This window comes from Ovis canadensis, chromosome 1 (assembly GCF_042477335.2).
Source record: "Ovis canadensis isolate MfBH-ARS-UI-01 breed Bighorn chromosome 1, ARS-UI_OviCan_v2, whole genome shotgun sequence".
NCBI classification, from domain to species: domain Eukaryota; kingdom Metazoa; phylum Chordata; class Mammalia; order Artiodactyla; family Bovidae; genus Ovis; species Ovis canadensis.
This window is the reverse complement of record NC_091245.1, coordinates 207,113,974-207,140,673: the sequence shown is the minus strand read 5'-3', so window position 1 is coordinate 207,140,673 and position 26,700 is coordinate 207,113,974. Positions and strand designations below refer to the sequence as shown.

Here is a 26,700-nt window from a genome sequence, read left to right as displayed (position 1 = left end):
AGATTTTACAGTTCCTATACCAGAGCACTTTTACTGGGGCTGCAGAATTCCCATTCCTAAGCAACCTGCTGAAATGAAGCCCCCTAGTGGGCAACAGAGGACATGATGAATTGAGCAACTGCTGCTGCTGCTAAGTCGCTTCAGTGGTGCGACCCCATAGACGGCAGCACACCAGGCTCCCTCGTCGCTGGGATTCTCCAGGCAAGAATACTGGAGTGGGTATTGAGCAACTAGTATTCATAAAAGGAGGCTGGAGGATTTACCTGAAGATTTGGTTCTTTTCATTTACCCAACTAGAAAGATGACACAAATTTCATTCACAGAAGATTCAGCCTTTATTATTTTTCCGGTTTTTAAGAAGTATAAAAATTTCAAAATTGCATTTCAGGTGCAGTAGCTGCAGTTTACCATCTTCCGAGCACCTCCATAACTGGCCTCATCACATAGCGGCAGAGTTGTGTGTCACCACAGTGCCGTGATCATCTATTTCCACATCTGACTCCCCCAACTGGACCCAGTAATCTCTCACTCATTTTCATAACTCCTTGGTCTTTCCTGATGCCAGCAGAGAAGTTAAAATCTTCATGATATCTGATTATCACTTTTTTTCCCCCATTGAAAATTTCAGTACCTGGATAGTACTTCCTTATATTAAATTCTTTTTGTTAAAATAACTAGTATAGTGTTTCTTTTGATTGGATCCTGACTGATGGATTAAATCTAAAGAAATACTAAATAATTCTGTACATAAAACTGAAAATAAAGTAATGAAAAATACAAAATAAGAAAAAAACTTGAATGACAAAGACATGACTGAAAAGAAATGACTGAGAATAAGTAACTCTGAAAATAACTCAAAAACTAAATATCTCAAAAGTTCTGAAAGCAAAAAAACTCAAAATATGCTCAAGATGCAACAACCGAAAATAATTTAAAACCACATATTAATAGCTAAAAAACCCAAACAAATGAATGTAAAAATAACCCAGACTCTAAAATAAATGAAAATAAATTACTGTGAATATAGGTAACTCTAAAACTAAATATCTAGGGGGAAAGCCCTAAAATAACTACAGGTATTTTATTCTGAAAATAAATAAAGCAATTAAAAAACTTCCAGTGGATATTTACTATTCAAATAAGTAGCTGTAAAAATAAATAATCCTCAAACTGCAATAATTAAAAATCAAATAAACATGAAAATAACTCAGATATTAACAATTGCAAAGATAATTAAAAATAAATAATTCTAAAGGTAACTAATTTGGAAATACATAACTCAAAACAAAGTAACTGTAAATGAGTAACTGAAAATAAAAACTAAGGAACTAAGTAAGACCAAATAGTTATAAACAGGTAGCTTTAAAGCTATGAGATTAAATAAAGATAAAACTAAAAACAAAAATGAATATTACCTAATAAAACTAAAAATAAATTACTGAAAATAAATGAAGCTAACTTAAAAACTAATAAATCTAAACGTAAATATCTCAGAAGTTAACTTGTAGCCAGCCCTCACTAAGAGGAAACAACCCTGGAACAAAGTAACACAAATATCACAGTTAACATTCTTGTGGGTATTCAGGGAGAAGAGCGCAGGGCTGCCCTGTGGAGTTTGAGCGGCTCCGAACCGAGGTTCTCAACCTAGCTCTCCACTCCCGACCAGCAGAAATTTGGCAATGTGTGAAGGCATTTTTTGATTGTCTTAATTTCGGTGAGTGGGTGGGAGGTGTCTCTGGTATCTAGGGTATAGAGGGCAGAGATGCCCCTAAACATTCTACAATGCCCAAGAGAGCCTCCACAGCAGTTACCCCAAAGTCAAAAGTGCCAACATTCAGAAACCTTGGACTCAGCTTTCCAGGACTGGATCCCTAACCTCCGTAGGCGCACATGTGGAGCAGCTAGAGGTTCTCCGCGCAGTCCAAGGCGCGTCTAGAGAGAAGCAAGGTTTTCCAGACTCTGCGCCCTGTCCCAGCGCGGGCGCGTGTCGGCATTTGCAGGTTCTCCAAAGGGTCTGCTCCGAGTCCCTGCGCTCGCAAGGCCGCGCGTGGAACAGCCCGAGGCTCCCCGCGCAGACGTGGACCGCTCCTCAGGCTCCGGGAAGATGGTCCAGTCGCTCCCGGGCAGGACAGCGGATCTGTGGGTTGTGAGATCCCTTTGCTGCTTCTGCTCCCCGCCCACAGAAGCGGCTCCCCGGAATACAATCGGCCGGGGAGGCTCAGTGGTCTGGAACGAGTATCAGTTCTCTGCGGAGGGCGGCCTCAGGCTCCCTTCTTGCGCCCGCACTGCCTCTGCTTGGGGGAAACCGGCCTTCCCCGCAGGGGCGAGCAAGCCAGTAGACATCCCAAGGCTCTCAGTTTTGTTCGTGGCCCTGAAATTCCAAGAAGAAAGTCAGAGGAGCAACTGCTAACAAATCGGCTTACTTTTCTTTCCGCGTTCCACTCACGTGTCCTCCTTTTGGCAGCACTCTTTCTGTCCCCGGATGCTTTCTCCTTTCTCCTGACCAGACTTGGAGGTCTCGTAACTGTTGTCCAACTGGAAAAGTCCCGAGAGCTGGAAGAGAAGGGACAGTGATACAGTGTAGGGGAGGTGGATCAGATCCACACGGCGATTCCCGCTGGCAGGGCGAGGCCACCCCAACTCTCCCACGGGGCCACTCAGGTCCCACAGCAAGAGCCCCTAATGCTGGCCCGAAACCAGCGCATCGCTAAGGAGCCGGCGATGCGGCGCATGCTGGGGGGGTAGGGGGTGGGAAGTGGTGTGGGAGCCACCTTGCAGATCCAGTGACCTCAGCTTTCTTGATTAAGCCGGGTCCTTATGGGTGAGAATAGTGAAAGGACGAAAGGGAAAGGGGAGAGGAAGAACTGAAAGGACGAAAGGGAAAGGGGAGAGGAAGAACGGGCAGAAGATGATGAACAGGAGTGAGGGAGAATACGAAGGAAGTAAGAAGGAGGTAAATTACACTCAGGACACTGTTCTCCTTTTCCAAATCTTCTGCACCTTCACAATTGACAGAGGTTTCCATGGAGACAAACTCCCTGCTTGACCAACCTTAGGGAGGGAAAGTGAAGAATTCGGCCTGCTGTGGGGGAGGGCATGGGAGGACATCCCCCCACCCCGCCCCACCCCCGCCCCGCCCCCCGCAGCCCAAGGGCAGGATGGAACGGGCTGCACAGAAACCCATTCTCCCCATCTCTCCCGCCTCTCCCAGGACGGGACTGCTTCCCCTGGACCAGGAGGAAGGGTACCTGTTCCAGCTCAAACCTCCATAACTGTGACTGAGAAGACCTGTCCACGTGGTACTCATAGCCCTAACCTCCCTGTCCGCCAAGAAAAGTCATTGTCTTTTTGTCTTGAGGACCTTCTTGCCTTCGCTCCTTCCCACCCTCCTCTCATCCTTATCTCCTTCTCTCCCCTGATAACTGCTTGTTTCCCATCTCCTTGGCAGCCTCTGCCAAATGTCACTGCTTTCCCAGAGAGAAAATGAGAGGGTCAGTAAGTACATCCTGCCTCTCTCTCCAGTGAGATTCATTTACCAGTTAGCAGCACCTCTGTGCACCTGTTCTGCCAGGCCTGTTAAAGACACTGTGGGGAACAGCCACTCCCACCAAATACTGAGCCTGCTGTGTCTGCTGGGATGTCAGGCATTTATCAGAAGTGAAGCCTCACACAACTGTATGGACTTTAGCCCCGTTTTGCAGATGAGAAATTGAGATGAGAGAGATTAATCACCAGGTTGAGTAAATTCCCTTGGCCTGTAAACACTGCATGAAAGGGAGTGAAAGTTGGGTCCAATTCTTTACCACCCCATGGACTATACAGTCCATAAAATTCTCCAGGCCAGTATACTGAAGTGAGTAGCCTTTCCCTTCTCCAGGGGATCTTCCCAACCCAGAGATCGAACCCTGGTCTCCTGCATTGCAGGTGAATTCTTTACCAATTGAGATATCAGGTAAACACTGCAGCTGGAATCTACACATTTTTTAAATTTATTTTTTAAATCACACAGTTTGGCTTGTGAAATCTTAGGCCCCCAAACAGGGATTGAACCCAGGCCCTGGGCAGTGAGAGCTTGGAGTCCCAACCACTGGACTGCCAGGGAATTCCTACACATTCCTTTCTTTCCCCTGTGCTCTAAAAGACATGATCCCTGTCCCCACAGTGCTGCCAAAGCAGCATCTGCAGAATGAGCCCACCTGAGGGAGCCCCGGGTTGAGCATCAGCTGAGTTCCAGATCCCTCAGGAATCTGAGTGCAGGAGACAGTTTTCAGTTCAGGTGAGAATTCAGGGGGAGGGCTTAGGGGCAAGGCCCTCTTCTGGGCAGAGGAGAGGGAGTGGAAGAAGCCTGCAGTTGGGACGCGGTGGGGTGGGGCACAGCACCTCCGGGAGCAGGCAGCCAGCAAGTGGGAGCTCCCAGCCTACAGCCTGGAGGCCCCCCCAAACTGTTCTGGGGCCTGGGGTCCTTCCCAGAGTGGGGCAGTGGGGGCTGTGCTAGCAACACGGGGAGCAGCGGGGCAGCCTCCAGAAACCCGGCCCGATGCAAGGGCACAGCCTGGTTTAATTCTGGCTTCTGGGAGGTGGTGGGGTGAGCAGAGGAGAACCTGGCTCTGTGAGGTGCCTCCCACTGCCCTCCTCCTGATGTGACTTTGGGGCATCCACAGGAACCCCCAGAGATGCTTCTTTAGGGCAATCATCCAGCCTGGGTGCCTTAGACCAGGGGCAGACAGTGAGGACAGAAGAAAGGTGGTCTTGCTGGAAGGTTATTAGGGAGAAGCGGAGCAGCCATGCCCTTGACCACCCCTGTGTGACCCGAAGAGCTGTGTCTCCAGGGGCCGAGGTCTGAGTGACCCAGATAATGCCAGGTGCCAGGGACCCCAGAGGGACCTGCTGGGGATGGGGCTGGGCCCTGAAGCCTCATCAGCCATAGAACATGGGCAGCCAGCCTGGGATGACAGTGGGCTGGAAGGACATATGGGAACTAAAAGCCCTGAGGACAAGTTCCAGCCATTCCTCAGGGTAAGCAGCTCCTGGGGTGACATGATGATCTGGTGCTGGGCCCCCCTCTGCTGCTGGCCCTGCAGCATGGGAGCGGGCAGGGGGCTTCTGCCACCCACATTCTCCTCACAATACCCTTGGAGGGAGAATTTCTTCTGAGGCAAACTGCATCTACCCTCACATTTCTTCCTTGTGGGCCCTGGGCTCTGACAGTAGGAACCACACCCTATTCACCCAGCCTCCCCTGTGGCTCCTGGAGGGAACCCAGAATTCTTAGAACCCGGAAGCCTTGGAGAACATCCCTCAAAGCCCCTAGTTGTGCAGGGAAGGAAGGTGCAGCTCATGGGCAGTCTTTTACTATATCTTTGTCATTTCCATATTTAATCCCTTTCTCCTGGATCCACTGGCCATGGACTCTGTGGCACTAAGAGTCTTGGGTACTAAGTCTTAGTACTCAGGTGGCAGCACTGAGGGGACCCCAGAATCAGTCAGGCAGGTCACAGGCACCTCAGTGAATGAATGAGAGCCCATCGCCTGGGGTGGGAGCAAGGGCTTTGGAGGCAGTCAGACCTGGGTGTAGTTTTGATTTTGCCCCTCATTCACTGGCTGTGTGATCTTGGGTAAGCCACTTAACCTCTCTGAGCATCAGTTTCCTCGTTTCTAAAATAATATTTATTTTGCAGTATTGATGTAAGAATTAGAAAAAATGTTTATGAAGTAATATGGAATTTAATAAATAATGCTTATGGTTACTGATAATAGTAATTACAATAATACTAAAGAGAATGTCTCAGAACTGCTCTGGGCACTCCAGTGTGCTATTATTACTCACGTTTTGGGGATATTTGTCTGCCATTGTCTTCATCTTCACAAACATCTGAGAGAGGAAACATTATAAAGGTTAAAAAAGGGTTTTAACAGGAAGCAGAGTGTGCATGTGTGCAGGAGCACACATACAGACACACACACACACACAGAAGAAAAACCAAACCGAACACACAGACCCTTGACAAATATTTAGTTTGAGTACAGCAAAATTTCAAGTGATAGTTGTATTCTTGGAAAATGAACAGAATGACCCTGGTACCAGCCCAGATCCAGCAGTGTGTTGGGAAGGTTTAACCCAGATTCTGGGACACTCCCAGTCCACGTACAGAATGAGCATAAAGAGTGTTGGTGGAGAAGGACAGTGAGAAAAGAAAGGTGGGTCATGAAAATTCATGCTGATAAGGATGGGTGTATTTTCTTTTCCTTCAGTGAATGATCTTTATAGCACATGCCACATAAATCCTAAAATATCTAGGGAGTTTAGTTTTAGCACCTAGTTTTTAAAGTCCTGATCTTTTATTTTGCATAAAAAATGAAATTTACTAACAAGTGAGCCCATTAGTGAGTTTAAACTGTCCTCTTCAGATACATGTATATGTATGGCTGAGTCCCTTCACTGTTCTTCTGGAACTATCACAACATTGTTAATCGGCTGTGCATGCATCCTAAGCCAGTTCAGTCATGTCCAACTCTTTGCGACCCTATGGGCTATAGCCCTCCAGGCTCCCCTGTCCGTGGGATGGATTCTCCAGGCAAGAATACTGGAGTGGGTGGTTACACCGTCCTCCAGGGGATCTTCCCGACCAGGGATCAAACCTGCGTCTCATGTCTCCCGCACTGGCAGGCAGGTTCTTTACCACTAACACCACCCGGGAAGCCCATTAATTTCACCCCAATACAAAATAAAAAGTAAAAAAAAAAAAAAAAAAGAATACATGTTTTTGGTTAACTATAGACTTTGAAGATAAAATTAGGGCTTTCCCCTTGCTGTCCACTAGGTGGCATAAAGGGACAACTGTAGATCCTGCTAGTTAGGGGTGGCTCTTACTCCATGGGCTCCAAAGGGGTAACCTTTTTTTTTTTTTAACTGGAGTTTCCTTTATTCCTCTATTCCTGTAAAATAACTATCTCTGTCATATAAGTTAAAGTATATCATTTTCACTTGGGGGTTGGGGTGTAGAGAGCTACCTTAAAACAATATGTATGCCCCGGAGCTTTCCTTCCCTTCCCTGAAGGAACAAACGTAGGTAACTAATTGTTATTTAATATGCTAACAGCATTCTAGGCACCTGCCTAAGAACTTCATCTAATTCTCACAAGACCATACAGTATCATTTCCATTTTGTAACATAATGGATGAGAACAATGTAAGCACAAATAAGTTAAATAATTCATACAAAGAGAAGGAGCTGAAGTCTATTAGTCCTCAGTGCTGGGACCCCTATGTGCAGTGTTGATAATGTGCTCTTTCTCTGCCTTCTCGGAGTCAACCAGTGGGGTCTTGTTCTGCCTAGTTCATCCCAATAGCTCTCCAGAGCTCATGACAAGTGAGATCTCCAGGGTGCTTGCACTGGTACTAGGTTGGATTAAGATCTTTTGCTTGGTGCCCCAGAGTATAAACTTGGACATCTACAATGCGGTCTCTATCTGAAGTGTCCCTTTCCTTTGCATACCTGTCTCTGGCCAGGTTTTCATTCCAATCCCAAAGAAAGGCAATGCCAAAGAATGCTCAAACTACTGCAAAATTGCCCTCATCTCACACACTAGCAAAGTAATGCTCAAAATTCTCCATGCAAGACTTCAACAGCATGTGAATTGAGAAATTCCAGATGTTCAAGGTAGATTTAGAAAAGGCAGAGGAACCAGAGATCAAATTGTCAACATCTGTTGAATCATAGAAAAAGCAAGAGAATTCCAGAAAAACATCTACTTCTGCTTTATTGACTATACCAAAGTCTTTGACTGTGTGGATCACAACAAACTGTGGAAAATTCTTAAAGAAATGGGAATACCAGACCACCTTACCTACCTCCTAAGAAATCTATATGCAGGTTAAGAAACAACAGTTAGAACGGGACATGGAACAATGAATTGGTTCCAAATTGAGAAAGGAGTATGTCAAGGTTGTATATTGTCACCCTGCTTATTTAATTTATATGCAGAGTACATCAATGTGAAATGCCACACTGGAGGAAGCACAAGCTGGAATCAAGATTGCTGGGAGAAATATCAATAATGTCAGATATGCATATGACACCAACCTTATGGCAGAAAGTGAAGAGGAACTGAAGAGTCTCTTGATGAAAGTGAAACAGAAGAGTGAAAAAGCTGGGTTAAAAAAAAAAAGCTGGGTTAAAACTCAAGATTCAAAAAATTAAGACCATGGCATCTGGTGCCAGCACTTCATGGCAAATAGATGGGGCAACAATGAAACAGTGACAGATTTAATTTTCTTGGGCTCCAAAATCACTGCAGATGGTGACTGCAGCCATGAAATTAAAAGACGCTTGCTCCTTGGAAGAAAGGCTATGAAAACCTAGACAACATATTAAAAAGCAGAAATATTACTTTGTCAACTAAGGTCCATCAAATCAAAGCTATGGTTTTTCCAGTAGTCATGTATGGATGTGAGAGTTGGACTGTGAAGAAAGATGAGTGCTGAAGAATTGATGCTTTTGAACTGTGTTGTTGGATAAGACTCTTGAGAGTCCCTTGGACTGCAAGGAGATCCAACCAGTCAATCCTGAAGGAAATCAGTCCAGAATATTCATTGAAAAGACTGATGCTGAAGCTGAAGCTGCAATACTTTGGCCATCTGATGGAAAGAACTGACTCATTGGAAAAGACCCTGGTGCTGGGAAAGATTGAAGGCAAGAAAAGAAGGGGATGACAGAGGATGAGATGGTTGGATGGCATCACCGACTCGATGGACATGAGTTTGAGTAGGCTCTGGGAGTTGGTAATGGACAGGGAAGCCTGGGGTGCTGCAGTCCATGGGGTTTCAGTCGGACACGACTGAGCGACTGAACTAACTGAACTCTGGCCAAGAGGAAGGGAATCACTTAGAAGCATTCAGTTGCTTTCAGCTTCCACATATTCTCACAGTACTCTTTATTATTTTTTTTTAGTGCATATATTGTTGTGGACATGAGTTTGAGCAAACTCCAAGAGACGGTGAAGGACAGGGAAGCCTGGCATGCTGCAGCCCATGGAGTTGCAGAGTTGGACACGACTGAGTGACTGAACAGCAACAAAGTCTGTTGTCAGAATCCCTGCCAGTTTCTAGAGCAGCCTGATCCTGCTGCCTTAGACTTTCAGGGAAACTCTGAAAGTTTCAATTGGGAAACTCTCACCTAGCTCAGCAACCAGCTGCCTTCTGAGGTGTTTAGTTGGGCTTAGCTGAAGCCTTGCCCATTTAATCAGAGATTTAGTGAGAGTTTTCCCATAAGAATAAAACATAAAGCCCACCAGACAAAGGAAAGAGTTGTCACACTCCAGGAAGTCCTTGATCCTGATCATCAGGAGGCGGTCAGCCTGCTACCTAACAGAGGCAGAGAGGAACACATCTGGTGCTCCTGTCATCCACAGGGACATGTCCCAGGACTTCCCTGCCCCACTGTTACTGTAAATGGGCAAGTAAAAGGGCAGAAGCCAGACAAGAGTCTGGGACCCCCACTATGTATGCCACCAGCGAAGTGCCAGGTGAGAGGGAAAGGGATGTAGAATGAGTGGGAGGGAGATAATGACTTAAGGGTACAACGTAAGGATGACTTCAGCAGCCGGCAGCAGACATAGGTTTAACTAGGACTCTTACTATGTCCACTGGTGGAAATGTCCCCCGTGGGAATCAAGACCTTCAGACCCACTGAGGCTGAGTAGAAGGAATGGGAGGACAATTCCCCGTGTGGGTCACTTTAGGTGTGACAATGAATAAGGTCACAACTCACTCAACCTCTTGGCTCCCGTATCCATATATTCTGCCTCCTGGCGTCCTGGTGCCATAAAGTGGCCGTTGGTTTAAGGTATATGCTGCATCCTGAGGTTAGCACACCAACCCCTCAGTCTCATGTTCAAACTGCTGCTCACAGGTGCCTTCAAGAGGCTCTCTCAGGTCAGCAGCATCTGAACATGTGGTAGGCTCAGTGGGCTGGTCCTGTGGTCACATGCCCGTGGCTGTTCCTCTTTTGCCAGAATGAGTCTCTCAATCAAAGCAGTGTTCTGTTCTCGGTGTTGCAAACTGACACACAGAAAGTAGGACGGAAGCAGGTGTCAACCCCACTCACAGTGAATCACTGTACTCTCCAGCTTGGAGGGCCTGATGAAATCACCTGTTCTCCTCAAGGGCTCAGCATGGGTCTCTGCTGGCAGTCAACACTGGCAGCAGCTAGACTGGTCTTGATGATAGGAGCCCATGCTGCTAGGACCATGCACAGCCTTCCATCCACTGCCAAGACTTCTCCATTCATGAGCCCATTGTGCAGGTACTGGGGTGCCAAGGAAGAAGCTGGCTGACACCTCCTGGCTAAGTCATCCAGTCAGCTTGGTTCTTTGGTAACTTCTCTGCAATGGGTGTTCTCTGGAGTTGTTAAAGCATGGCACAAAGATCCTCACATTTCGAGCTCACATCCATATATGTATGTGCCTCTTCCCCAGTCAGATCATGTAATCTGATGCTAGTTATCCTCCAAGAAGGGGTTGGGGGAAGGGTGATGGGGATGTATCCTGAGGAGGGCAAGCACTGTCTTGCACAGTAAGTCCCCTACACATGAATCTTCAAGTTGAGAACTTTCAAAGATGTGAACATGCATTCACATGTCCAACCATGTAAGTTAGTTCATGTGTCTGGCGTACACTGTTGCATGTGTGTAGCCTCTGAAGGTAGTTGTGCCTTTGTGTACTTCACTGTACAATACTGTGTAGAGTACAGTAGGGCAGTATCTTTATTTCAAGCCCAGGATGTCTGGAAGCAAGTGTAAAAGCAGGGGTCATGTAGCTGGTACTGCTAAGAAGCGCCAAGCGATAACGATGGACACAAAAGTGAAAGTAATTGCAAGAGTAGAGAGACAGGAGAAAGAAGAAGTAACTGAAGAACCAAAGAGATTCACATTGCAGGAAATGGCAAGGGGATTTTCTTTAGTGGGGAGGCACTGTTAATTTTTAAGACACAGGATCCAAACCTAGAATGGTACATGAAGATTGCAGCAGCCATTCAGAATACAGTCTAGTGTTACTGTGTCATCTATGATGAAGCTACTATCCAGATATCACTGGATTGTTTTTTGAAGAGGGTAGATTGAATTGAATCCAGCAAGGAACTAGAACTTGTGCCATCAGTCAGGCATGAGTGAAATTGCAGTCTGCCTTCCATTTCCTATGGCTGATGATCCTTCAGCTCTACCATCTACCTCCTCTCCCCTTTCCAGTCAGTGACTCTTCTTCACAGTGACTCTTACTGACTCAAAGCCAGCCCCTGTATGCCAACTGTTGTACTGTACTTTTCAAGGTACTAAGGTTTACTTTTAGTATGTTTGTTTCTTATGTATTATTTGTATATAAAGTACTATAAACCTATTATAGGACAGTATTATATAGCTGATTGTGTTAATTTGGTATCTAGACTGACTTTGTTGGACTTATGAACAAATTGGATATAACACACTCTTAGAATGGAACCTGTTCATATTAGGGGACTTACTCTATGTCTTATCTGAGACTTCTGCATAATCTTGCAGGGAGGAGAAGGGCTGATTCTCCATCAAGGGGGAATGGCACACTTTTGCCAGTCCAGGGGAACAAGGGCATGCACCCAGATATTCTCCAGTTTTTCGGTTGCACATCTTCCTTATCAGGGCCCAATTTGCCTGCTTCATCTGTTGGCACTAGGGACCCCAAATAATCAGGCAGCAGACTTGCCTAGGCTGAGAATTCATCCTTCTCTCAAGTATGCCCTCTGTTGTAGGAGATGAGGGGCTGAACACTGGAAAGGAGGCCTTCTGATTCACACACTGTGCTTTAAATTGGCGATTACTCTGAGTCTGCCACTGTCTTCGCTCTCTTCAATGCACCAGTGGTGCTTAGCAGTACCCTCCCAGTTCCACATTCCTGATAGTTAATATCTTTCCCAAACCTCTCAAATGCTAGAGACACTGCACTTGCTGATGCATCCCTGTCTGCCTGTGCCTGATCCCAGTTCACCACCGGGGAAGGTCTTAGCAGTTGAACAGCTACACAGGCTACTGTCCAGGATTCCCAACATTCCACCTACTGCAGTGATGCGTCATTGCCAGCTGGCCAGCAGTGACCCAACACCAGAGTCCCTATCCTTTCTAGGACCGCTCCTGGTACTATCTTAGGTCAGGTTTCCCAGAAGCAGATTGTGCAAATGAGTTGAGGAGATAGGGCATTCAGCTGAAATGTGTAAGGCACTCAGGGCCAAAGATAGAGCAAGGAAGAAGCCAGTGCAGATGAGGGTTCAGCCAAGATCTAGCATCAGCCTGGTCACCCAGAATTCTGGGGCATGGATGGCACCACAGGTGTCCCATCTCGAGGGAGAAGGGCTAGCTTTTGTGCCCTGAATCAGCCAGAAAAGCTGCCCTAGAGAGAGGCTGTAAGCTCTCACTTATTTCTTGGATGGATGGCTCTGGTCAGTTGAAGATCCCAACTGACTAACAAAAAGGATCAGGATGAGGTCTCAACAGCCTCTACTATACTACGGTGTGTGGGTTTTTTAAATTTAAAAAATAGTAGGTTTCTTTGGCCCATTTTTTGATTGGGTCATTTATTTTTCTGGACTTGAGCTGCATAAGTTGCTTGTATATTTTTGAGATTATTTGTTTGTCAGTTGCTTCATTTGCTATTATTTTCTCCCACTCAGAAGGCTGTCTTTTCACCTTGCTTATAGTTTCCTTTATTGTGCAGAAGCTTTTAATTAGATCCCATTTGTTTATTTTTGCTTTTATTTCCAGTATTCTGGGAGGTGGATCATAGAGGATCCTGCTGTGATTTATGTCGGAGAGTGTTTTGCCTATGTTCTCCTCTAGGAGTTTTATAGTTTCTGGTCTTATGTTTAGATCTTTAATCTATTTTGAGTTTATTTTTGTGTGTGGTGTTAGAAAGTGATCTAGTTTCATTCTTTTACAAGTGGTTGACCAGTTTTCCCAGCACTACTTGTTAAAGAGATTGTCTTTACTCCATTGTATATTCTTGCCTCCTTTGTCGAAGATAAGGTGTCCATAGGTGTGTGGATTTATCTCTGGGCTTTCTATTTTGTTCCATTGATCTATATTTCTGTCTTTGTGCCAGTACCATACTGTCTTGATGACTGTGGCTTTGTAGTAGAGCCTGAAGTCAGGCAGGTTGATTCCTCCAGTTCCAACTAAATAGACATTTCTCTAAAAAAGACATATGGATGGCTAACAAACACATGAAAAGATGCTCAACATCACTCATTATCAGAGAAATGCAAATCAAGACCACAATGAGGTACCATTTCACACCAGTCAGAATGGCTGCGATCTAAAAGTCTGCAAGCAATAAATGCTGCAGAGGGTGTGGAGAAAAGGGAACCCTCCTACACTGCTGGTGGGAGTGCAAACTAGTACAGCCACTATGGAGAACAGTGTGGAGATTCCTTAAAAAATTGCAAATAGAACTGCCATATGATCCAGCAATCCCACTGCTGGGCATACACACCGAGGAAACCAGAATTGAAAGAGACACGGGTACTCCAATGTTCATTGCAGCACTGTTTATAATAGCCAGGACATGGAAACAACCTAGATGTCCATCAGCAGATGAATGGATAAGAAAGCTGTGGTACATATACACAATGGAGTATTACTCAGCCGTTAAAAAGAATACATTTGAATCAGTTCTAATGAGATGGATGAAACTGGAGCCAATTATACAGAGTGAAGTAAGCCAGAAAGAAAAACACCAATACAGTATACTAACACATATATATGGAATTTAGAAAGATAGTAATGATAACCTTGTATGCGAGACAGCAAAAGAGACACAGATGTATAGAAAGGACTTTTGGACTCTGTGGGAGAGGGAGAGGGTGGGATGATTTGGGAGAATGGCACTGAAACATGTATACTATCATGTGAGAAATGAATCACCAGTCTATGTTCGATACAGGATACAGGATGCTTGGGGCTGGTGCACGGGGATGATCCAGAGAGATGATATGGGGTGGGAGGTGGGAGAGGGGTTCAGGACTGGGAACTCATGTACACCCGTGGTGGATTCATGTCAATGTATGGCAAAACCAATACGGTATTGTAAAGTAAAATATAGTAAAAATAAAAATAAAAAAAATAGTAGGTTTTATTTTTAGAGCAGGTGTAAGCTTATGGAGAAACTGAACAGAAAGTACAGAGTGTTTCCATGTGACCCTTCACCATTCTCTCCCCACAGTTTCTCCTATTATTTACATCTTGTGTTAGTGCAGTACGTTCATTACAATTGATAAACAAGTATTGATACACTATTACTAACTAAAGTCCATAGCTTACATTAGGGTTTACTCTGTGTTGTACCTTCTGTGGGTTTTGACAGATGAGTAACACCACGCAGCCACCATTATATCATATAGAACACTGTCAGTACCCTAAAAATCTCCTGCATTCTACCTACTCATTGCCCACCCCCTACACTGAACCCCTGGTGACTGCTGATCTTTTCATTGTCTCTCATTTTCTCTTTTCCAGAATGTCATATAGTTGGAATCATAAAGTATATAACCTTCTCAGAGTGGCTTCTTTCATTTAGCAATATGCATTTGTTTCCTCCATATCATTTTAAGGCTTGAAGGCTCATTTCCTTTTGCTGATGAATAATATCCCATTGTATGGGTGTACCATAGTTTGGTAAATATTTAGGTAAGTACCAAGCAGTATGATTACTAGACCGCATGGTAAGATTATTTTAACTTTGTGAAAATCCACCCAACTCTTTGTACTATTTTGTATTCTCATGAGCAACAAATGACAGTCCCTATTGCTCCACATCCTCACCACATTAGTGTCCTATACTACGTTCACCGTGTAACTCTCAGTTTTTTTGCTGCAACAGCCAATCGTTTGAAGAGCTAACAAGTTTTTGTGAACTTAGCTAGTAAGAAAGTCACCAAAGGTCATGTCAACCTAAGAGTTATTACCATTATATCTTTCTGCCTCCTGAAACCAGCCTGCTTTCCTGGCATTTAAGGTGTGTGCATGCGTGTGTGCACACATACAGATATACATAAATATATATGGACACAGTCTACAACCAAGCCTAGACTGGAACACCTTTCACTAAATGTCAGCTCTTCTGCTTACTTCATATCTTTGGGTCTGATGACCTCAACCACCTGGACAGAGACAGAAGGAAACAAAGAAAGGCACCTGGACAATTTGCATCTTTATGCTTTGGATAAAGGAGGAGTTATAACTTTATTAACAGGCTCATATCTGCTCATTTGTAGATTGTACCAATATTGACTTGTCTGTCCTCAAGCAAAGGATCTTTTGTTTTCTTCAAGAGATTCTTGAACATGAAACACCTCAAGAACAAATCATACTTTATGACTAGACAAAATGGATAAACTCAATTTTCTAATGGTACTTGATAAACTGGAGTCACCAGTTAAGGGGCAGCCAAGATATGACTTGATCAGAGATAGTATTAGAGGATAAAGCCAATTATTTAGGAGATGAAAATCTGGTTTTATCTTTTCTTAAAAATGCTTTTTTTCCCCATAAGTTAATACAAAGTCTCCACAGTAAAGAAAAACAAAAATTTCACACCTTCTAGAGAGTCTGTTACATGGAGGGACAGGCCTTATCATACAAAGAAAACTTAGGGATTATATTCTACGAACTCTCATCAGCCATAATTTTTCTCAAGCCTTACTTTTTCTGACCTGTACTAATAAGAAAATATGTCATTTTTCAAATATAAAATTTTATAACACACATATACACCCTAATTGAGAAGGACTGCCTAATTAAATGCCATTGCCATTAATATTTGTTAACCAAAATGGAATATTCAATTTCTTAATTATGTGGCTATCTTCCTGTTAATTTGCCATTTCATGCTTATTAGCATCCAAGACTCTAGAAGTCTGAATAAGAAATATACACTAGTTAGCTTTGTTCTGGAGTAGGAGTGGGCTGTACATGTTTTGTTAATGGCTTTTTGTAATTTATAGGTGCTCAATAAATGTATTTTGAACTAAAACTCCTTTTAGAGGCCTTTTCCAAATAAAGTATATGGCTGAAGGCATCCCTCATGTGCCACCAAACTAATCACATGATAATCTAAAACCAAAATCTCAAATACTAAATTCCTAATACTTCGATTATAGGCAGTAGAAAAAGCATAAAAAAGGCATTTTGGGAAAGATTATCTTTAAATAGTCAAGGATAGAAAAAATGACAAAAAAAATAGCACATTCAGGTCCCCCAAACACACAATCTATCGTGCCATTAAAATGCAAAATATAAAAATGCCTCCACATTTGTTTCTTTTTGACCCCATGCCCATTTCTGCCTACCAGAAAACTGACTGATCAAGTGTTCCTAAACTTTTCAGGGAAAGCTTTGGGAGGAGGTGAAATCCATAAATCCCAGATAGAGCAAAAAGTACAGCGCCCCCATTCGGTGTCTTTCTTCCAAAGCAGTGGCATGCTGGCAATGCTCTTAGCCTACAACCATTTCCTTAAGAGGACAGCTCTTCCAATGAGGAAATTACTTCTCAATGTGAAATATTTGCCCTCATTTTCATTGTGGCCTAACTGGATCTATGCAAATGAATAACAGGAAGTTGATTTTATACCTTTCTTCTTGGGTACTATCTTCCTCAGCTTCTAAGCAGCTGGCGTCACCCCTACTGATTTCATGCTCCACTCTACCATTGGATCTTATTTTGAATCCTACATGTGCTGGAGACTAAGTCTTCCTTGCTACTGGTAGCTCTTTCCATATTTTCAATCCAGGGTACAAATTCCACTTCATTGCCTTTGCTTTAGAGAAAAACATGTGAGCTCCCTACACTGGTTCTCTACGGCAGGAGTGATATTGGCTCACACCAGATTTTCCCCAGCTAAAGCTTTATGGACCTGCTTTCTATTCCTCCTCAACCTGTGGTCTAAGTCTTGCCCCAGATCTCTGGATGACATTTAACAAAGGAATGTTAAAGGGATTCCACCTGCCAGATTACATAGTTAACACCTAACTGGCTGCAAATCTTGAAATGGGAGAGGTGAGGAGATGAGCTAAAGCTTATCACCTCCTAGCTCTTCTTACAGAGTGGTTTGCTAGCCTGATGTGATTATTCAGTCAGTTCTTTCATTTATTCACTAAACATTTACTGAGCCTCTACCTGAGTGCCAGGTTCTTGTATAATATGAAGCCTGGGGAAAACTTAAACTAATAAGGCAACCTCTGTGCCCTAGAGAAAATTCATGGTCTAGTGAGGAGAAAAAGTTAAACACATCATAAAATTATAATACAGCACATTCAATACTGTGATAGGGGTACTCCTTAAGGGAGTGAGTACAGAGAGGAGGGAAAGAGACTCGGCTGTCCGCCAGAGCCCTCACCCCTTCCCGTCACTATCATCTATCTTTATTTTAGGGGAGCCTCTACTAAGCAGGCTGTACCTGAACTGGATCCCAGGCTACGGGATTATTCAGCAAGTGTTTATTGGGTACCTCCTGAGTGCCTTGGAACAGGGAGAGGAATTAGAGATGGAGAGTTTCTAAGTGGGCAGGGATAGATGGGTAAGGAGCACCAGAAAGAACTGAACCCTGAAAGAAGTATGAGTGTATCCTCCTCCGGACAAGGAGGAATGCAAAGAGGAAGGACTATGATCAGGAGAGTTCCGGGTAGAAAGAGAGAAGCTGAATGAATTAACATCAGAGGGTACACTTGCCTAGTCAGTGAAGCAGGAGGCAGGGCAGCCAGGTGACACTAGGAGTAGAATTGGAGGCCATAGAAAAGTTAGAGAAAACAGCCAGAGGCAAAAGCATTTACAGTAGGTTTCAAAATGGTAGGTATGACTCAACTGCAACTCAGCAACCTAGTATTGGGAAAGATGCTGGAGGCTGGCAGTGGGGCCAGGGAGCTAATATTTTTTAATTAGAAAAGTTAAACTTAATTAAAACTGAATTGGAAATCTCTTGTAATACGCTAAGTGATGAACAAAATCAATGAAAGCAGTTATGTAGATGGGGAGTGGCAGACGATGAGATGGTTGGATGGCCTCACTGACTCAATGGATATGAGTTTCAGCAAACTCTGAGAGAGCATGAAGGACAGGGAAGCCTGGCATGCTGCAGTTCTGGGGTTGCAGAGTCAGACATGACTTTGTGACTGAACACACATAATTATTTAGAATCAATAGAAACTATCTGCAACACTGGACACCTCTTAAAAAAGGAGTGCACACCTAGTGCTTGCTTCAAACTGTAGACTTCCTTGGTATAAAATTAAAAAAAAACCTAGCACTCTCAAACATAACTTCCCTGGTAGCTGAACTGATAAAGAATCCACCTGCAAAGCAGAAGACGACGGTTCCATTACTGGGTTGGGTAGATCCCTGGAGTAGGAAATGGCAACCCACTCCAATACTCTTGCCTGGAGCATTTCATGGACAGAGGAGGCTGCTGGGCTACAGTCCATGGGGTCACAAAGAGTCAGATGTGACTGAGCTACTAACACTTTCACTTTTAAACTCTCAAACATAAGCCAGTTTGAATAGATTTTACATGTTAATTTTATACACATGTAGACACATAGAATGGAGAAGGCAAAAGCAACCCACTCCAGTACTCTTGCCTGGAAAATCCTGTGGATGGAGGAGCCTTGTAGGCTGCAGTCCATGGGGTCGCTAAGAGTGGGATACGACTGAACAACTTCACTTTCACGCATTAGAGAAGGAAATGGCAACCCACTCCAGTGTTCTTGCCTTGAGAATCCCAGGGACGGGGGAGCCTGGTGGGCTGCCGTCTATGGGGTCGCACAGAGTCGGACATGACTGAAGTGACATAGCAGTAGCAGCAGACACATAGAATACTATAAAAATGCATTAAAGTGTGTAGGTCTTGGTCTTATTTTCCTAGCCATTTGGAAAACCTTTCTGCAATCCTGGCTTACTTGGGCCTGGCATCCCTCCCACTTCTCTGGCCATCCTGCCATTCCCTGTGTGCCTAGACTCTTGGTCCATCCAGGTTTCTACAGTGAGTTCCCTGAATAAAGGAATAAGCAATGTACACATTAAGTGCTCATTTTTTCCACCTGAGCCCAAATTACCTGACTTGGTGAGGGAAACAGCATGAGTTTCTGGGACAGTGATAAGAATTGCATTCTTCATTTGGGTGTTGTTCCAGCCTGTGAGAACAGCACCAGGTCTCAACCTCCAGCAGCCCTCGCCACCTACACTTGTGTTAAAGCCAAATGCCTCAGCATGATACTGGAGGTTTACCTATGATACTGGAGGTTTACCTCCCTCTCTCTCAACCTCATTTACTTCCACTCTACCCAGGAACCTCTCAAGCCTGGCTCCAGGTCATCACTGAACATGGTCCCTTGGAGGCAGCTGGGTGATTTTCAAAGGTTCCTGGGTCCACCTTCATTACCCATGTGACAGGTGGAAGTTGCCCAGGTGCTAGGATGGGCCTGCAGCCTGGATTTCCTGCTTTGGCTCTGGAGCCTGCCAGGACAGGGAGAGACATTATACCAGGCACCATGCTGCCCTGCAAAAGCCATCTGTGACCAGAGCCCCTTCCCAGTGAGCCTGATCTTCTTTGGTGTACCAAGGCCTCCTGGTTATAGGGGGTCAGGCCACAAGGGAAGTATGCGTAGAAGTTGTCCCAAACCACGGTGCCTGCTGGCCTCCTTGACCTGTGCTGCTGTGTCCCATGCAAGGGTCACACTCTTCTCTTTCCAGCCCACAGCCTCTCTGACTCTGTAATTCCCTTTAGTTAAGAGGGTGGGATGTGGCATTGTAGGGATGCCACATTGTAGGGTGTTCAGTTCAGTTCAGTTCAGTTCAGTTGCTCAGTCATGTCCGACTCTTTGCAACCCCATGAATCACAGCACGCCAGGCCTCCCTGTCCATCACCAACTCCCGGAGTTCACTCAAACTCATGTCCATCGAGTGGGTGATGCCATCCAGCCATCTCATCCTCTGTTGTCCCCTTCTCCTCCTGCCCCCAATCCCTCCCAGCATCAGAGTCTTTTCCAATGAGTCAACTCTTTGCATGAGGTGGCCAAATTACTGGAGTTTCAGCTTTAGCATCATTCCTTCCAAAGAAATCCCAGGGCTGATCTCCTTTAGAATGGACTGGTTGGATCTCCTTGCAGTCCAAGGGACTCTCAAGACTCTTTTCCACCACCACAGTTCAAAAGCATCAATTCTTCGGCACTCAACTTTCTTCACAGTCCAACTCTCACATCCATACATGACCACCAGAAAAAACCATAGCCTTGACTAGACGGGTCTTTGTTGGCAAAGTAATGTCTCTGTATTTGAACATGCTATCTAGGTTGGTCATAACTTTCCTTCCAAGGAGTAAGCGTCTTTTAATTTCATGGCTGCAGTCACCATCTGCAGTGATTTTGGAGCCCCCCGTAATAAAGTCTGACACTGTTTCCACTGTTTCCCCATCTATTTCCCATGAAGTGATGGGACCAGATGCCATGATCTTCGTTTTCTGAATGTTGAGCTTTAAGCCAACCTTTTCACTCCCCTCTTTCACTTTCATCAAGAGGCTTTTTAGTTCCTCTTCACTTTCTGCCATAAAAGTGGTGTCATCTGCATATCTGAGGTTATTGATATTTCTCCTGGCAATCTTGATTCCAGCTTGTGCTTCTTCCAGCCTAGCGTTTCTCATGATGTACTCTGCATATAAGTTAAATAAGTAGGGTGACAGTATACAGCCTTGACGTACTCCTTTTCCTATTTGGAACCAGTCTGTTGTTCCATGTCCAGTTCTAACTGTTGCTTCCTGACCTGCATATAGGCTTCAGGGTGTAGAGCTGTATCAAGTGATGGGGCTGAGGTCCTGACCTTCCTGATCTGACCACCTGCCTGAGGAACCTCCCTCCCCTATTGCCTGATGTCCCTGTGTCTGTGTTCCACCCGGAGTCTCATCTCCTCTCAGGGACCAGCCCAAGGCCCACTCCTGCTCACTCAGTCACAGGGTGCAGAGGCCTCTCTGAATTCCTAGAGCCCTTGCTGTTGACATCACTTGAAGAGACATTTCATCAGACTTTCTTGGTGAGCCAGGCTCAGGGGACTTGGTTCTGCTGCTGGAAAGTTGTGTGAAACTGACCCTCTGTTTGCCTGTCTGAAGATGAAAGGGGCTGGAACCACACCTCGAGGCCGATGTTTCAGTTCAGTTTGATTGCTTTTTTCAGTCTAAACTACTTGCTAGGGTCTGTTTCTGCTTCTTATCTATATTTTACGTTTCTGTCACAACCTAGAGCATAGTGTACTAGGGCTTGAGGAAGACTTAAATTTGTTTCTGAGCTATTAACTGAATGAATACCAAGATCTTACAACAAACATGTTTTTCTGTGGGGCAAAGAAGAATTGGGTGATCTAGTTAAAATTTAGATTGTAGATTAAGCTCACTGTTGTTAAGATAGCACTGATCACCAAATTGGTCTATAGACTTTACACACTTCTAATCAAAATCCCAGCAAGGTTTCTTGTAGAAATTGACAACAGATTCTAAAATATATACAGAAATGTAAAAGATATAGAATAGCCAAAACAACTTTAAAAAGGAAAAACAATGTTGAAAGATTCAAACAATCTGATTTTAGACACTATAAAACTACAGAAATCTAGGATAGTAAAGTATTGATGTCAAGATAGAAAACTAGATCAATTAAACAGAATAGAGCATCCAGCAATAGATGCACATATATAAACAGTCAGTTGGTGGAAAAAGAGTCTTTTCAACAATGGTAGTAGAACAATCATTAATGTGCACAAAACTGAACTTTGATTGACACTTCATAGCAAATACCATAAAAATCCCTCAGAATGGATCAGAGACCTAAGTGTAAAACTTGAACTATGAAATATCTAGGAGAAAACATAGGAGAGAATCTTTGTTATCTTTAAACAAATATTTATTACACATAACACCCACACTATGATCTTAATTTTTAAAATATTAGATTTCATAAAAATTAAAATCTTCTTCTCCTAAACAGATACTCTGAAGAGAATGAAAAACTAAGCTACATACTGAAGGAAAATATTTGTAAATTACATATTCAATAAATGACTTGCATCCAGAATATATTTTTTTAAAACTCTCAAAACTAAATAATAAGAAAACAATGAACAAAAGATTTGAACAGAGACTTCACCAAAAAAGATATATGGATGGCAAGGAAGCACACAAAAAGATGCTCAACCGTTAATCACAGCAACTTAAAACCTCAGTAACATGCTACTACACACCTATTAGAAGGTTTAAAATGAAAAAAGACTGACAATACCAAGCGTTGGTGAGACATGGAGCAAGTGGAACTTTCATACACTGCTATGGGAGTATAAGATGGTATAACCATATTAGAAAAGAGCTTAGCAATTTCTTTAAAAAGTTAAACATGCACCTGCCATATGACCTAACCGTTACACTCTTAGGTATTTACCGAAGAACAATGAAAACATATGTCTGCAAAATGATTTGTACCCAAATCTTCAAAGCAGCATTAGCACCTCAAAAGTGGAAAGAAACCAAATATACATTAAGAGGTAAAAGGATATGTAAACTGAGGTACATCCAAACAATGGAGCTCTACACAGCAATTAAAAGGAATATACTATTGCTGCACAAAGAAACATGAATGTATCTCAAAATAATTATGCTAAGTGGGAGAAACTAGACCAAAAAAAGTACATGCTATGTTTCTTTATGGAATTCTAGAAAATTCAAAATAATCTATTGTGATAGAAGGTCAGTGATCACTTGGAGAGCTGTAAAGGGATAAAAGAGGTACAAGAGAAAGGTAATAAAAAGAAACATGAGGAAAATTTGGGGGATGAAAGAGGTGTTCATTATCTTGATTGTGGTGATGCTTTTATAGGTGTAGACATGTGTCAACATCTACCAAATTGTATACTTTAAATGTGTGCAATTTATTATGTCAATTATACCTCAATAAAGAAAACCTGCATTTGACTGAAGCTCTTCAAGCAATTCCAGTGCAAGTTTTCCCTAAACCACCCTTCGTGAAACACTAATCTAGACAGTAAGGATTTCTAGAACAATATTGTAATTAGAATGTTTGTTTCTGGGGAAAATAAGTAACTTTGCCTACTAGGGTTGTTATATCTTTCTGTATTATGCCTCCAGAGTACCCATATTCCATTACCATAACATGTATTTAGCATATTATTAACAGTTCAAAGGCAAACTTAAATCATATCTTTCTCCCATCTTACCTTTGTATAAATTAAAATTAACTTCATGATCTTGTTACATTTCCTGGCAGAGGCTTACAGCTTAAATCAAGAACTTAGGTCTCTTGGTCATGACTGGAAATTGATGTGCTAGTTTTCCAGTCGCCCTTCTTAGTTTGCCTTTTTTCACATCTTATGATGCACATTCACCCACACATCCTCCTGACAAGCTCACGACCAGAGGAGACACAGAAAGAGTGTAAAATGGTTTCATTACTGCTAAGTCTCTGAGGACAAAGTTATCTTTCCATGTGTATATAATTTTCCTCACTAAACAACAAAAACTGTTGCCAGTATAAATGATAGGACATAGGTTTTTCCCATGAAACTAGCATTCCTTAACCCTAGCAACATTACTTGAAAGAAATATTGGAACTCAATGGATGAAGTTAGTTTTGGATTTTCCTGTCCAATATCACTTGAGAAGACACATGTGAAGGATAAAGCCTACTCAAAGATGATTTTTAGCGATTAAAGGGAATACAGTGAATAACACCTGTGAAAACGGTGTAGGGATTAAAAAAAAAACCTCCAAAAATTCACTCCTCAAATGTTTTGTGGTGTTTTAGTTACCCTAGTCCCATTCTACTCCTTTTTCTTAGTGGCAGCCTTGGAAACCAACAGCCTGTAATCATGGTGAAAATTAGCAAGCTGGTAGCTCTAGGAGGGGGCAGAATGGGGATCCCCTTCAAAGTCTCATTCCCAGAAAACTGTCATTATTTGATTGTCTGGGGGGTTCCTTGGAATATCCTACTTGCAAGGCTGTCTTTATTAACCAGCCAAGAGCTTGCTCAGTGTGAAAAGCCTTTTCCCAGGGCCCTTTGAGAAAATATCTAGAGGTGATTATTTAATTTCTTGGCTGCTTGAGACACTGGATAACAGCTGGGGCAAAAATAAGATAATCAAAAAGTAAAAGAAAAACGTAAGAATCCATAGTGGTTTTGAAAAACTCCAAATATTCTGGAGATTCTAGAAGGCCATTGTGCACATGCCAAGGGTTGTACACACACTCAGGAAGAATCTTAGAAGACGTTATGCTCTCACCTCAGCTGATTTTGAGACTTTGTACAAAAAATAAGTGAAGGCTAAGGAAATTGTCACCTGTCTAACTGAGTATTAAAGTTGTGCTCTAAAGTCCACACAGAATTCCTTGGCAAAGACCAGAATGTTTATTGATTTCAGGTGTTTAAGAAAACTTCTGCCCAACCATGAACCAACCAGACTTCAGTGACCACACATGACAACGAATATGGATTTTATAGGATTATTTCATAAAAGTCACTAAATAAACCACAGACAGCAACAATCGCAAACACTGGAGATAGAGGATAATCTGATTTCCAGAGTTGCCACATTATGTCATTTTAAATGTCCATTTTCCAAAGAAAAATTATGATGCATACAGAGAAATAAGAAAACATAACCCACACACAGGAAAAAAAGGAGTCAATAGAAACTCTCCCTGAGGAAGCCAAGATATTGCACTTCCCAGACCAAGACTTTAAATCAACTTAAAAAAAAATGTTTAGAATGAAAGGAAACCATATATAAAGAACTAAAGTATGAAAACAAACTCTCATCAAATAGAAAATATAAAGAGAGAGAAATTATACTTTAAAAGGACCAAATAGATATTTTGGATTCAAAAGTATAATAACTGGAGTGAAAAATTCACTACAGTGGTTCAATAGCCAATTTGAGCAGGCAAAGAATCAGAGAACTTATACATGGGTCAACTGAAACTACCCAATTTGAAGAATAGAAAGAAAAAGAATGAAAAAAATAAACAGAGCTTTAAAAGCCTGTAGGACACCAACAAGCATATCAACATACACCTAACAGGAGTCCCAGAGGACAGAAAAAGGGACTGAAAAAATTAATACTTGAAGAAATAATGGACAAACACTTCCAAAATTCGAAGAAAAATGCTAATCTACACATTCAAGTTGATCTAAAAACTCCAGAAATAAAAATTCAGAGACCCCCCCCACCTATACATAATATGATCAAACTGTCAAAAGACAAAGAAAGTAGAGATAGCTAAAATGGCAGATTAGGAAGACCACAAGATTAGGAAGACCACACCTTTCATGACTACATCAAAATTATGACTATTTATAGAGCAACTACTGATAAGAAACACCTGAAGATTAGCAGGAAAGGTTATCTACAACTAAAGATATGAATAAGGAACTAAAATGAGATAAATAGGAGGGGCAGAAAAGCAGTAGAGTTAAAACCCATACTCACTCGGTAGACAACCCACAAACAAGAGTATAATCACACTAGCAGAAGTTCTCCCCAAGGAGCAAGGGGTACAAGCCACATTGAGCTCCTTAGCTCAGCAGTCCTACTAGGAAGATGAGCCCCCAGAGTCAAACACTTTGAAGGCCAGTGGGGATTACTTTTGGGAGAGTTAGAGGGCTCTAGAAAATAGAGACTCTACTCTTAAAGAGCATGTACAAAATCTTACATGCTCTAAGATCCAGGGCAGAAGAAATAGTTTGAAAGAATCCTGGGTTAGACTACTTGCTAATCTTGTAGAACTTCCCAGAGAGGTAGGAAGAAACTAGGAACTCCCTGGGAATACAGGTGCTGGCAGCAGCCATATTTAGGAACTCATTCTACCATGAGGATACCAGTGCTGGCAAGTACCATTCTGGAATCTTCCCTCTAGATGATTGGTTCTGGGAAACAGCCCCACTCACCAGCAGTTCTGATGCCCTAAGACCCCATGAATCCCCAAGTCATTCAGGGACCCAGCCTCATCCACCAGAGGGCCCAAGACTCAGACCCACTCACTAATAGGCCAGCGCTAGTCCTGGGAACCCCTGAATCACAAAGCCAACTGCACCAGGACCTAGTACTGCTTGCCAGCAGGCAAGAAGCATCCTCAAAGAGGCAGAGCCTGGCAGCCAATTGGGATGGGGGCCAGCCCTCGCTACAAGTATGCTTATAGTAGTCAGCCTCATCATGACAGAAAAGACCATACAGCTCACAGAGGAGGCAGTCCTAGAACATGTCACTCTGGTGATCAAAGAGAAGTTGGGCCCCATAGAACATCTCCTACATAAGGCTACATCTCTGACATTGGGAAATATAACTGATAGAATATATAGAAATAAAAACAGAAAGTTAGGCAAAATGAGGTGACAGAGGAAAATGTTCCAAATGAAAGGACAAGAATAAAACCCTAGAAGAACTATTAAGTTAAGTTAAGTCACTCAGTCGTGTCCGACTCTTTGCGACCCCATGGACTGTAGCCCACCAGGCTCCTCCGTCCATGGGATTCTCCAGGCAAGAATACTGGAGTGGGTTGCCATTTCAGCAATAATTATTACTTATTTACCCAATAAAGAGCTCAAGGTGATGCTAATAAAATGCTGTGCTGTGCTGTGC

At 43.1% G+C, this 26,700-nt stretch overlaps 1 protein-coding gene across 1 annotated transcript in view; it reads right to left on the bottom strand.

Annotated features, from left to right (window-relative positions):
• Positions 1-2,137: 2,137 nt before the first annotated feature.
• Positions 2,138-26,700, bottom strand: part of MCF2L2 (MCF.2 cell line derived transforming sequence-like 2) — a 280,069-nt gene continuing 255,506 nt past the window's right edge. The window contains exons 26-31 of the mRNA XM_069594515.1: positions 18,265-18,288; positions 16,752-16,837; positions 5,828-5,890; positions 2,963-3,051; positions 2,447-2,553; positions 2,138-2,371 (exon numbers count right to left, since the gene is read on the bottom strand). Of these exons, the coding sequence (XP_069450616.1) occupies positions 2,239-2,371; positions 2,447-2,553; positions 2,963-3,051; positions 5,828-5,890; positions 16,752-16,837; positions 18,265-18,288 (502 nt within the window). The 3' untranslated portion in view covers positions 2,138-2,238. The remainder of the gene's footprint in view (positions 2,372-2,446; positions 2,554-2,962; positions 3,052-5,827; positions 5,891-16,751; positions 16,838-18,264; positions 18,289-26,700) is intronic.